At 36.0% G+C, this 14480-nt stretch overlaps 1 protein-coding gene across 1 annotated transcript; it reads right to left on the minus strand.

The window, feature by feature from the left end:
• Nucleotides 1-5763: 5763 nt before the first annotated feature.
• LOC110608299 (methionine gamma-lyase) lies at nucleotides 5764-8172 on the minus strand. Its single transcript, XM_021747520.2, has 3 exons — nucleotides 7685-8172; nucleotides 7183-7584; nucleotides 5764-6509 (listed from the first exon to the last, which is right to left on the minus strand). The coding sequence occupies exons 1-3, from the start codon at nucleotides 8064-8066 to the stop codon at nucleotides 5911-5913; spliced, it is 1383 nt and encodes a 460-aa protein (XP_021603212.1). The 5' UTR covers nucleotides 8067-8172; the 3' UTR covers nucleotides 5764-5910.
• Between the last annotated feature and the right edge of the window lie 6308 nt (nucleotides 8173-14480).

Raw genomic sequence — 14480 nt, forward strand, 5'->3', positions numbered from 1 at the left:
TAAGTAAGAAAGATAGGGGCTAAATGGTGACAAGTTCATCCTTGTTGTGAAATGTTTGTGTTATGGCGCATACATGAAAGCATGATTTAAATTGATGTTTTATTATTCTGCTCACTGGGCTCTAGTAGCTCACCCCACTCCCTTTATCCCCAGAGTTGCAGGTACAGGATAGATCAGGAAGTCGGCTAGAGTGAAGTTCAGTCATGTATGTTGTAATAGGTAGTAGTGGACATGAACATGATGTAATGAGTATTTATGACCATGTAATGTAATGAATGATTTGATGATGTATTGAAGATTTTAGTAGTGCTTGACCTAGAGGTGTGTGAATCCCCATTATGTACAGAGTGTTTAATGAGTAATGATGTTAATGACCATGATTATCCAAGCTGATATGTATGATGATGATACCCCATTGGAGTATTTGATGAGGACTCCAGTGTGGGGTTTATGTATGATTTTGTGCATGCACAGGTTTTGCTTGGATAAGAGAAAAGAAAAATTTTTACAGATCATGTATATGTTGTTATGTATGGGATTCCACAGGTTTACAGGAGGTATGTAGGCTTGCTACGGGTCCCGGCGGCCTTAAGCCGATCTGGATCCTAGCGCCGGTAACGGGTCGGATTTCCGGGTCGTTACAGTATGCATGTTTTGAGGGGATGGATGTGCGATTTTGGAGAGTTTTGGTGGCTGAGTGCATAAGGCGAAATCAGGTTCTGCCATTCTGGAGAACTCAGGTTCGGCCGCCGAACCTGCCTGTGGAGGCAGCCTTTGGCCGCCTAACCTGCCCCCGAAAGGATGGACTTTAGGATCTGTGAAAGGGTTAGGCCGCCGAACCTGCCCCCGAAGGTTAGTGACTTTCGGATCTGTGGAGACCTTCGGCCACCGAACCTGCCCCCGAAAGTGCCTGACTTTCGGATCTGTAGGGACCTTCAGCCGCCGAACCTGCCGCCGAAAGTCTCCTACCCAGCCTTCCTTTGCTTGTTTTGTGTGCATGTTTTATGATGTTTTAAGGGGTTTTTTAGGAGATGTTTAGAGTCTTGCTAGAGTATGTTTGGTCCCTCATTTGAGTCCACCTGTGTAGGATCCGACCTGGGAGACCGTAGAGGCCAGCAGTGAGGTAACTGCTCCAGTGTTAGTAAAGCGTAAGCCAGAGGTGAGTAGAACTGAACTATGTTTTAAAGTGACTAAATTTTAAGCATATTCATGCATCACGAATGTCATGTGATATAATAGGTTGGTTGCATTAGAATTCACGAATATGATGCATTGCATAATTTGCTGTTGTTGTGGATGGATATTGGATGACCCACTAGCCCTCGATATGATACGATATGATATGATATGATATGATATGATATGATATGAAAGTTCAGGACTTGCCCATTCTACGCCCCTGGCACAGTTGGATATGTTATGTTATGTTTAAGAGAAAGTCCTGAGGAGCTCCGTCGAGGGCTGGGCATTATTTGGATAATGTAGAGGGTTACTGGTGACAAGTCCATCCTTGATGTGTATTGTTTGTGTTGTGATGCATTCCATGAGAGCATATGTTTATTAAACTATTTTTACTGTTCTGCTCACTAGGCTCTTATAGCTTATCCCTTTCCCCTAACCCCAGGTTTGCAGGGTCAAGAATAGCTCAGAAAGTCGGCTAGAGGCTGGTATAAGTTTAATAGAATAGAATAGTAGTGGACATGTAATATGTAATGGATTAGATTTGTGCTTTGCCCTAGTTTATGTTTTTTTAATCCTAGTGAACATGTTCTTATGTAAAAGTTTTTATAATGAGTTACGTTGATCCAAACTTGATGTATATGTTGTTAACCATACTAGAGCATTTGATGAGGGCTCTAGTGTGGGTTTTATGTTTACAGTTTATGAGGAATGTACAGGTCGAGCTTGGAATATGAAAAGTTTAAAATTTTAATGAAAATGTACTTTCATATATGGGATTTTATCAGGTACATAGGAGGTATAGTAAGCTTGTTATAGGTTCCGGCGACCTTAAGTCGACCCAAATCCTAGCGCCGGTAGCGGTTCGGTTTCCGGATCGTTACATCGACGGTCAGTACCTCAACTTTGATGACAAACTCAGTGCTATTAGGGCCAATCCCCATACTTGGGAGTATCAATTGGATGCTTGTGCAAGGCTTTGGTGTGGCATTCTAGAGCCATGCTTGGGTCGATGTGCTGGCGAAAATGCGATGCATTGGGCATGGTGTGAGTTCGTGGTGGCATAGACTTTTGAGGCGTTTGGGTCTAGAGATAGGGATGAAGCTATTAGGGTCGAAGGCTTTGCCTGGGGTGTCAAATGAAAGTCGATTGAAGCTGTGGATACAACACTTTGAACGTAGGCAGATGTGCGATGCAACCGAGCTTAGTTTGTGTCCTTATTAGTGTAGGCTTGCGACTTGTTGGAATGTTATATTCCTCGGGGTCGTGGATGGACAGCGGGGCTGTTGTGATTTTGTATGCTTTTTGTCAAGGCATTGTGAGTGCTTAGGGGAGGGTGTAGTGTTATAATGTCGTGCTCAATCCTATGTGCGAGTGGCATTAAGGGACATGCTATAGCACAATGGCAATTTCCTTTGGTTGCGGTGGCGCATTGTTTCTTGTGCTGATGTGTCCCACTGTGGTAGTTGCTTTTGCTTAGGCTTTGGGGATGAGCATGATGCTTTTACTTTGTCAACACGTGCGATTGCTTAGGTGAGGGCATGGCATTTCATGCCACCTATTTCTCCGAACCGACACATGAGCTGTCGAGGCATATGTTGAAGTATTGTACGACGAGTTTCTTTGGTTGCAGTGATTGGACTGTCACATTGCCCCATTTGTTCCCTCCATGCTGTTTACATTGCTAAGGTTGATGGGATGATCTCGGTTTCTACTATTTTGTTTAGACAATGTGAGTGCTTAGGGAAGGCATGGCACCCCATGTCGTGCTAAATCCGTCATGCGAGCAGTCGAGGCAAGGTGGTGGTATGTAGGGTGATTCCCTTTGGTTGAAGTGATTGCTTTATCGTTAGAATCGAACGTTCCATTCATAACTATTTTGCATTTCATTATTTGCATTCTCCCTTATCGGATTGTCCTCCCGCATAGCGGTGCACGCAATTGCTCCATTTGGCGTTTCGACATCTTGTCGTGCTTTCACTTATTGGGGGGCAATTCATTGCATGGAGTTGTTGCTCAGTGTACGTGGTGGTGCATGAGCAGTTATTAGATCATTTTTGCTAGCCGGCTCTTTGCTGGAGCATCGAACTGTTGCCTCTCGATCCCTTTCAGTCGCAGCTCAAGAGTGAATTGTGGCTTGGTGCAATGAATGGGTTCCTGTGTTGCATACCGACAAATCAAAATTTGAAAGTTTTGATGTCCCTTTTTTCGCTTTGCACCCCCTTTGGAGTGTGAAGCGAACCCCATAGCTACATCCGTGTTTCAAGCATGCCTTTATTGGCTGCCATGGCCCATGGACTGCCGTTGTGCTCTCGGATGCAAAATGTGATGTAGGAGGATGGAATCTTCTCCTTCCATCAGCCCAATTATGCCATCGGTAATAGAACGACCGGTGTGCCCATCTCGAACCCTCGGCATGCTGGGGCCTTCGTGCGAGTGATGACGTCGCGAAGGAATGCTACCTGGTTGATCCTGCCAGTAGTCATATGCTTGTCTCAAAAATTAAGCCATACATGTGTAAGTATGAACTAATTCAAACTGTGAAACTGCGAATGGCTCATTAAATTAGTTATAGTTTGTTTAATGGTATCTGCTACTCAGATAACCGTAGTAATCTAGAGTTAATATGTGCAAAAAATTTTGACTTCTGGAAGGAATGCATTTATTAGATAAAAGGTCGACGTGGGCTCTACCCGTTACTCTAATGATTCATGATAACTCCATGGATCGCATAGCCATCTTGTCGGTGATGCATCATTCAAATTTCTGCCCCATCAACTTTCGATGGTAGGATAGAGGCCTACCATGGTGGTGATGGGGTCACGAAGGATTAGGGTTTGATTCTGAAGGGGGAGCCTGAGAAATGGCCACCACATCCAAGGAAGGCAGCAGGTGCGCAAATTACCAAAACCTAATACAGGGAGGTAGTGATAATAAATAACAATATCGGGTTCTTCGAGTCTGGTAATTCAAACTTAATGAGGATCCATTGGAGGACAAGTATGGTGCCAGCAGCCACAGTAATTCCAGCTCCAATAGCATATATTTAAGTTGTTGTAGTTAAAAAGATCGTAGTTGGACCTTGGGTTGGGTTGAACGGTCTGCCTCGCGTTGTGCACCTGTCGGCTCGTCCCTTCTGCCAGCGATGCGCTCCTGGCCTTAACTAGCCAGGTTGTGCCTTTGGCATTGTTACTTTGAAGAAATTAGAATACTTAAAGCAAGCCTACACTCTGTATACATTAGCATGGAATAACATCATAGGATTTCATTCTTATTCTATTGGCCTTCGAGATTAGAGTAATGATTAACATGGACAGTTAAGGGGCAATCGTATTTCATAGTCAGAGGTAAAATTTTTCGATTTATGAAAGGCGAACAACTACGAAAGCATTTGCCAAAGAGTTTTTCATTAATCAAGAACGAAAGTTGGGGGCTCTGGGCTCGAAGACGATCAGATACCATCCTAGTCTCAACCATAAATGATGCCGACCAGGGATCAGCGGATGTTGCTTTTAGGACTCCGCCGGCACCTTATGAGAAATCAAAGGCTTTGGGTTTCGGGGGGAGTATGGTCGCAAGGCTGAAATTTAAAGCAATTGACGGAAGGGCACCACCAAGAGTGGAGCTTGCGGCTTAATCTGACTCAACACGGAGAAACTTACTCTAGACATAGTAAGGATTGACAGACTGAGAGCTCTTTCTTGATTCTATGGGTGGTGGTGCATGGCCTTCTTAGTTGGTGGAGCGATTTGTCTGGTTAATTTCGTTAATGAACGATACTTCAGCCTGCTAACTAGTTATGCAGAGGTGACCCTCCACAGCCAGCTTCTTAGAGGGACTATGGCCTTTTAAGCCAAGAAAATTTGAGGCAATAACAGGTCTGTGATACCCTTAGATGTTTTGGGCTGTATGCGCGTTACATTGATATATTCAACGAGTTTATAGCCTTGGCCGACAGGCCCGGATAATCTTTGAAATTTCATTGTTGATGGGGATAGATCATTGCAATTGTTGGTCTTCAACAAGGAATTCCTAGTAAGGAGTCATCAGCTCGCGTTGATTACGTCCCTTCCCTTTGTACACATCGCCTGTTGCTCCTACCGATTGAATGGTTCGATGAAGTGTTCGGATCGCAGCGACGTTGGCAGTTCATCATCGACGACGTTACGAGAAGTCCACTGAACCTTATCATTTAGAAGAAGGAGAAATCGTAACAAGGTTTTCGTAGATAAACCTACGAAAGGATCATCCACCTGCATTCATAGTGTTGTATCCACACTTTAAATCGACTTTCATTTGACACCCCAGGCAAAACTTTCGACCCCAATAGCTTCAGTCCTATCGCCAAACTCAATCGCCTCAAAAATCTATGCCACCACAAACTCACACCATAATCAATGTATCGCATTTTCGCCAGTACGTCGATCCAATTATTATAATTTTTTTTAAAGGAAAATAATTTCTTTTATTTTAAATAAAAAAATTATTAAAATGGAAATCGAATTAGATTCCAAACTGATGATTAGAAGTTGAACCTTTTAAATAAAAAAGTAAGTAACTGAAGTTGAAAGACGAGGAATAGTGTTTCAGCACTAAAGCAACATAGATTCCTTAAACGAGTTTGACTTTGTACATGCACATTAACAAGGTTATTTGATTTATTATTGCATAATGCAGGAGGAAAACCACTCAGAACTATCTTATTTCTAAGGCTATCTATTATATATGCTTCTACTTTGTACCAAGTGAAGCTAAATTCTTGTAGGCAAAGCCTGAGTCCTGCATTTTGGAAAGGGCCTTCTCAAATTGGCTCCATTTCTGCTCCAAAGTCCCTATGTAACCAACAGACATCCTGATTAGTCCAGGTGATATTCCAGCCAGTTTCTTTTCCTCAGCACTCATTTCACTACTGGTGCTACTACCAGACACAGACATTAAGGTCTCATAGTAGCCCAAGCTCACAGCCATTAACCCAAACTGAGTGAAGTTCTGCAAGTGGTTCATCAATCGGTTAGCCCTTTCCTCAGTTTCCATGTCAACGCAAAGAAGTGCACCGAAACCATAATCCTTATTGGCCATGGATTTCAAGAGCTCATGCTGTGGGTGGTCTTCAAGGCCTGGGTAGATGACTTTGAGGCCTAGTTTCTTCATTCTGGTGGCGAATTCCATTGCTCGGTGACAATGTTCCTTCATTCTGAGGCCCAAATGTGGAATTCTACCTGATAACTCAAAGGCTACTTTCGCATTCATTGTAGGTCCAAGAAGCATTAGTGTGCCTTGGTGAAGGTCCATCATTGAGTTCACTAGGCTAGCCGGCCCACAGATAGCACCTGCCAATGCCATTTTAATCGAATTAATTAATCATATTTCAAAAGCATGTCACGCCAAGGAACTGAATGAAAGACACGTCACATGTGGACTCCAAGGAAAAAACCCAAAAATAAAAAAACATCAAACTCAGAATCACATGGAAGATTCTAAGTAGTACATGTCCACCATACCAGTCCACATAAAAACATGATAATAATAAAAATGAAAAAAAAAAAGAAAAACCCACCTGGATTCAAAAATAACCACACAAAATTAACTTCAAATAAAACTAGAAATTAATAATCAGTAAGCTTTTGAACGTTTATATATCTCTCAAACGCATCTACCTCTAATATGATGTCATGTGCTCATCAGACATTCTTATCTTCCTTATCTAATTTCTACATACTTTTATTATTATATAATTAAATTAGCCCTCTCAAATCAATTATGCAAAAAGCTTAACAAAAGTAAAGATAAAATCTCTAAACAAATAAAGGGCACATTTGTAATTGAAACTCTTCCAACTCAATTGAAATTCACTATTCAACTCTTAATCTGGATTTTTATATATGTGTACCAACAGAATAATTGTCCTTAGATTCCCCTAATTATGTTAATTAATAATGAGATCTTATTACCTCATGCTTTCCAAAAATTAAGGAATAAAAATCTTCAAATTAACATATATACCTGCAATAATATCAGCTCCACCGCTGATAAATTTGGTAATACTATGCACAACCACGTCAGCCCCTAAACGTGTCGGAGAGAGTACGACTGGAGCAAAAGTGTTGTCTACAACCACCATGACCCCTTTGTCATGAGCAATTCTGCTGAGTTCAGGGATGTTAGACACGGTGAGAGTGGGGTTCGACATAGACTCGAAGTATAACACCTTCGTCTTGCCTTTAATTATAGCATTTTTCACCATATCTAGATCGGTAATGTTAACAAATGTCGTCGTTATGTTGCATGCCCTTGGTAAGAAATGGCTCAACAGGGCATGAGTCCCACCATACACAGTCGCCGAAGCAACCACGTGTCCTCCGCTGCTGCAAAGCTGCAATAACACCGAGGATATCGCAGACATACCTGTTCCACATCATAAATGTGACTTTCAGTTTCTCTAGAGCCTTGTTTTTATTATCACTTAATTAAAGGATAAGATCATCTACTATTGAGGTTATTTTACCGCTAGCAGTGCAATAGGCAGCCTCTGTTCCTTCCAGGGCGGCCATCTGGCGGCCAAGATTCAACACCGTGGGATTAAAGTGACGACTGTAAATGAAGAAGTCACGATCAGGACCCAGCTCACCGGAGAACATACGACGCATGGTGTCGGGCTCCATGACGGTGAAAGTAGCGGATGCCTCGATAGACATGTTAACGCCTCCATGTTCACCGAACTCGTGGCGTGAAGCAGCTAATGCAGCAATAGGATCGTCGCCATAGGCAAGGGCAGGAGATAAGAGCGAGGATTTCTTGGCAAGAATACAATCATCGCCGTCTAAATCATCTTGACCAGTCCTCTTCTTGCCAGCTAAAAGAAACGCCTGGGTTTTGGTGTCAGCCATAACAAAGCAGAAATCTTGAAGAAAAAAGAAAAAAGAGAAAAAAGAAAAAGTTGGAAATTAAAGGGAGATGGATTTAGGAATCGCTGAATTCGCGATACATAGAGAGTGAAGGAGAGACGAGTATATATAAACGAAAATAATAAATGGTGGGCTCGGGAAATTGGCCAATAGGAGAATTTGAGGAAAAATCAGCTTGTTAACTGTTTACAGTGCGGCTTTAGAAAAAGGCTACATACAGTGAATCTACATATTTCATATTGGTGGATTTAGATACCTTATATAATTAGGATTTTATACTATTTTTAATTTAGAATATAATATTTCACACTTTATTTTTTATTTATAAATAAACTTATTTTATTACAAAAGATAACGAAATTTACACAGACAATAAATTAATTTAAGGATCCATAACAGTAAAATACATAAATTTTATTGTAATATAAGCCCTCAACATATATTTAAATAATTAAAATTAAAAATAAATTAAAAACTAAATTACAGTATTTAATTATATATTAATTTATATTTATAAATTTAATTTAATAATAAATATATTAAAATAAATTAGAGATACATTTAAATAAATTAAAAATCTCATATTATATTCTTCTCATTAAAATTAAGCGTGAAACAGCCAAATCATCCTTACTTGCATTACAATCGCTGTCCCATCCTAAACGTGGTGGACCCTTACCACCAACCCCTTGGGCCGTAGTCCCATTCCCATGAAACGTACACATCCAATCCAAGTCATAAATAACTCCGTTCCCATGAAAAAATTATTAAAAATTAAATAAATAATATTTTAAAAATAAATATAATATTACAAATTATTTCTTAATAAGTAAAGTTTTTAATGCATATTACATAAAAATATTAAGGAAAAATTACTATTTTAATATTAAATTTTAAAAAATAATATTTATTATTAAACAAATATCATTTTATTAAATTATAATTTATTTAAAAAAACTTACTATTTAATTTAATTTGTATAATAATTGAGAAATTCATTAATTTTAAAAATATATTAAAATATCATTAATATTTTTAAACAATCTATCGATTAATCATTTTTTTAAGTTTTAAAATAAATGACCTCTTTAAATTCTTGAAAATTTTATTAAAAGTCATTTAAATCACGATCAAATAAAATAATTTATTTGACGCTTTATAATATTAAAAATAGCATAATAAAGCTCAAAATTTACCATCATTAAATCTCCATAAAAGAATAATTCTTAATAAATATAAAAATAATCATTTAAGTTTTTAAATAAATAATCTTAATATTATATTTTAATAATTTAATTTGTAAATAATTTATATTATTTTATATTATTATAAATAAATAGAATAATTTTATAAAATTTATAAAATAAATAAAATATTTTTAAAAATTTTAAAATAATTAAAATTTAATATACAGTAAATTAATTTTATATCCATTAAAACCATAAACAATTGTATATGTCTTCTTTTCTTATTAACTAAAAATCAAACAATTATTACCACATAATATATATAATAAAATAAAAAATAAAATATATTAAAAATTTAAATGTAATTTTCTTATATAGATATGGGATTTAAATAATATTGTAAATTAACTGAAAAAATATCTTATAATTTTTATTAATTTTGAATGAATTTTAGCAATTTTTATATTTTCATAATTTTTTTATTAAATTTTATTAAAAAAATATTAATTATTTTTTTTAAATTGAAAAATAGAAGATAATTTGAATTTTTTTAAAGTTTATATTTTATAATCATTTTAAATTTAAATAGTTATAAATTTTTATGATATTTTATTTATTTTATAACATTATTATTTTTTTATTAACAATATAAATATAAATAAATATATTTATAAACTAAATATTAAATTTTAAAAATTAAATTAATTTATGTGATAAGAATTTCAGTGGTTTTTAATCTATTTTTTAAAGATTTAAATATTTAATTTTTTAATTTATAAACCGAGAGTTAACGGGTTATTTTTAAAAAATTTATAAATTTAAATAGCTATTATATATTAGTTTAAAAGTAAATAATTAATTTTAAATTTAAATGAGTTTTGATAAAAGTTTTAAGGATTTAAAAAGTGATTTATTTTACTATTTAATTTATATAGTATAAAAAAATTAATTAGTTGATATTTTAGTTTTATAAAAATATTTATTAATTAATCTCTTTATTTTTAATATATTTTAAAATTTTTTATAATATTTAATAATTAAAAATAATAAATAAACTAATTAATAACTTTTTAAAAAATTTTAAAATTTTTTTAATATATTTTGAAAAATTAATTAATAATTTTTTTATAAATAATAATATTTTTAAAAAGTCATTAAACTTATTTAAACTTTAAAAGGATTAAAAGTTTATTCATACTTTTTAGTAATTGCTTTTTAAAGTTCTCGATACCCACCAAGGACTGTGGGACAACTATTGAAATTTAAAAATTTTATAAGTATTTCTTCATTTAATTATTTACTTTTTTCTTTGTTTTATTCAATTATTCAAATTATAGAGTTAATGATTTATTTCATTTTTAAATATTATGTACACAGTATCTGAGATAATTTTTTAAATAAAAATTTTAAAATATACTACTTTCGAAAATATGATAACAACAGTAAATATCATAAAATTTAATATGAAAATTTTATATTTTAATTATTTTTTTAATATTTTAGATATTTTTATAATTTTATATTTTAAGTTTTTATTTTTATTATAAATGATTTTTTTTAATTATTATAAAGTGACTTTTTAATTTTAAAAAGTTTTAATAAAATTTTTTCATTTTTAAATCTAATTTTTTTTATTTTATTTTAATTAAATAATATTAATTAAAACTGGAATCTAAATATTACTTTATCGGAGAAGGGGTAAAAGCTCTCCAAAGAAGGAGTGGAAAGGGAAAAAGAAGGAATGTGGAGTTGTTCGAGCACTCCTCTTATGAACCTTACATCAGTAGACAGACAGAAAGAAGTAGCTTTTTTCTTTGTGGGTAAATTTCAAACGTTAATTGGAAAAAGTACATGCTCAAATTTAGACGAATAGGAAAAAACAACGAGAAAAGGGAAATACACATGAATCTTTTTTCTCATAATTGACTATAATACTTCACCCCAAAAATAATTTTGTTTGGATACCTAGAAAACATGAGAAAAAAAGAATAATTTGAAGAGAATGATAGAGATTTTATTTTTCTTTTATTTAAAAAGAGAAAAAAAGTGGAAAATAATCATTATTTTCTTCAATTTAAATTATAGTTACATATACTCTTATAAAATAATAAAAAGATGAAAAAAAAATTTATGAAAATATAAACTTTTCGTTCTTTTTATTTTTCATTTATTTAAATAAAAATAAGAAATAATATGTTTTATAATTACTTTGATTTTAAATAGTTTATTTATAACTTATAATTTCACCAGTACAGAATTTAATAATTCTTCTTCTAGTAATTATAGACAAAATAAACTTCGCTTTATAAAAAACAAAATTACCATAAACGAATAGAAATATTATTTATTTTCATCTTTTATTCTCTTTTTTCTAAATGATTTCCAAACTGAAGTGTATTTGTAACAGCCCGGAAACCAGTACCCTTCCGTAACGGTTCCAAACTGTTCGGCACTAGGATCCAGATCGGCTTAAGGCCGCCTAGACCCGTAGTAAGCCTGACATTCCTTCTATACATCTGGTCTAATCCTTTACATGATCACTCTTTTCATAAAACTTTATACCTTTAAATGCCCCAGGCTTACCCCGAGGGACTGTGATTAAAAACTCTTCTTTCATTTTTTCCAAGCTCAACGCATGCATGCTCTTATTTATTAAGCTTGGCCATAAAATCCTCTGTAAGACATTTCATTCTTCCTTAAAACATCTTTTCTCTTTAAACTTACTCGTTCTTGAAAACATTTCATACATCATGAAAACATATCCTTTCTGAAAACTCATTGATCATGTACCCCTTATAGGATTAGCCAACCATAGACATTAGGCATAGCACATCTCTAAACCATATTTCATATACTCTTCCTAGCTTTACTTTATCTCTTTACATTCATACATCTCATGTCCATACATTCTCATGTCCACAACTATACTATACATGCATACATTTATAACATATCATCACTTACATAACCATCTATTTCATTACATCTCAAACATAACTCTTCATTACTTTAGTCTCTACCATCTTTAACTTCTCATAGCTCCTTCCTATTATCCATCACTCTAATTGGCCCTGCAAAAATGGGAATAGGGGAGAGGGATGAGCTTCTAAAGCCCAGTGAGTGGAATCCATAAAAACCATTCATTAAAACACATGCTCTTATGTCATACTTCACATTACAATAATACACATCAAGGAAGAAGTTGTCACCTATAGCCCTCTTCCTAACTGACTCACTTGTAAAATTTCTTTTGTACTTAACTTTCTGAAAACAGATTTGTCAGGGCGATTAGGCCTCCTGACTGAGTTCTGAAAACGTTTTGTCAGGGCGATTAGGCCTCCTGACTAGCTCATGAAAACATTTTGTCAGGGCGATTAGGCCTCCTGACTAACTTCCTGAAAACATTCTGTCAGGGCGATTAGGCCTCCTGACTAACTTCCTGAAAACATTCTGTCAGGGCGATTAGGCCTCCTGACTAACTTCCTGAAAACATTTTGTCAGGGCGATTAGGCCTCCTGACTAACTTCCTGAAAACATTTTGTCAGGGCGATTAGGCCTCCCTGCTCATACTCTTTATGCTTGACTCTTCCATTACTCTTTTCTCGACTTTTCATGTCATACTGAGGGCTACAGGGTTATTCAACATTCATCCGCATACTTATCCCGTTATGCAATGCAGCATCTTCATGGTTCTAGTGCAACAACCTATTATCTCATGGCATTCATGATGCATGTCTCATGTTCATCACATTATTATCTTTTAGTATTAACCATCCTAGCATTAACATGGCAATTATGATGCATGGATCATGCTGAAACATTCTTTAATTTAAAACATGCATAGTTAGTCCCACTCACCTGGAACCTCTGCTTTACTAACTTGGGCCAACTCTGTACTGTAGCTAAACACCTCTTCTCTGCTCAAATCCTACACAAAAGGACTCTTATGCGGTGTTAAACATCTCTAGCATAACTCTAAAACACCTTCCCAAAACCCCTCTAATGCCTCATAAACATGCATGACAATTCATGCAAAGGAAGGCAAAACAGAGCACCTTCGGCGACACTTTCGGCGGCCGAAAGTCTCTTCCAGAGACGAAACTCGCCTACTTTCGGCGGCCGAACCTCTACTTTCGGCGGCCGAAAGTCCCATTATCTCTCCTTCGGGTGCACCTTCGGCAGCCGAAGCCACCTCCACAAGGCTTTCGGCGGCCGAAACTCACTTCGGCGGCCGAACCTGAGTTCTTCCAGAACCCAGTTCATGCACCAACACCTCTCCTCAACCCTTCCTCACATACCCAACATGCATAAAACCTCTAAACATACCTAAAGGGTCCTAAAACACCCTTAAACTCTAACAACATCAACACATAAACATATAGTGCACAAAGGGTCCATGAAACCCTCCCATGCACACCCATGCATATCTAACACTTCCAACCCATAAAACCCTTAAAACTTTCCATAAAACATGCTTAAAATACCATAAAACATAGAGATCAACCCTTACCTCTTGAGTTGGTGTGACCTCAACTTCAAAACGTGGAGAAAACACTTCCAAAAGCTTCAAACTCCAAAACTTACTCCTTTTGCTCAAAACCTTCAAAACCAAGTCAAAAGCTTACTAAAACTTTAAAAAAACTTGGAAAGACTAAGAAATCATGCCAAGGAGGACATGAGCTCACCTTGGGTGGGAAGAGGAAGAAAACTTGCCTCTTCCACCGCCCTAAGTGGCTTTTATAGAGGAGCTGGTCAACCACGTTCGGCGGCCAAACATGCAGGCGAAACCATGCAACGTTCGGCGGCCAAACTTTTCTTTCGGAAGCCGAACCTCTAGCACTTTCGGCGGCCGAATGTCACCTTCGGCGGCCGAACCTGCATTTTGTCTCCTTCGCCGTTTTCTCTTCAAAACTCAAAATCCTTTTTGAACACCTTTGCTTAAACCCTTACTGGCAACTCCAACATCCGAAATTCCACCGGACTACAGGAATTTCGATGCCTGAGTAAGCCGGGTATTACATTCTACCCCCCTTAAAAAAACATTTGTCCTCAAATGTTAAAACAACATATAACATATAGGTATAGCAATCATGCAAAACGTAAAACTTCAAACTTGTTCTTGAACTTCATGGCATTATGCTGCGCTACTCTGATCTTTCTTTTCCTTCTCCTTCTTTGCTTTTACCTTTTTCCTTTTTGCCTTTTCTGC

The sequence above is a fragment of the Manihot esculenta genome, chromosome 1 (assembly GCF_001659605.2).
Source record: "Manihot esculenta cultivar AM560-2 chromosome 1, M.esculenta_v8, whole genome shotgun sequence".
In the NCBI taxonomy this organism is placed as follows: Eukaryota; Viridiplantae; Streptophyta; class Magnoliopsida; order Malpighiales; family Euphorbiaceae; genus Manihot; species Manihot esculenta.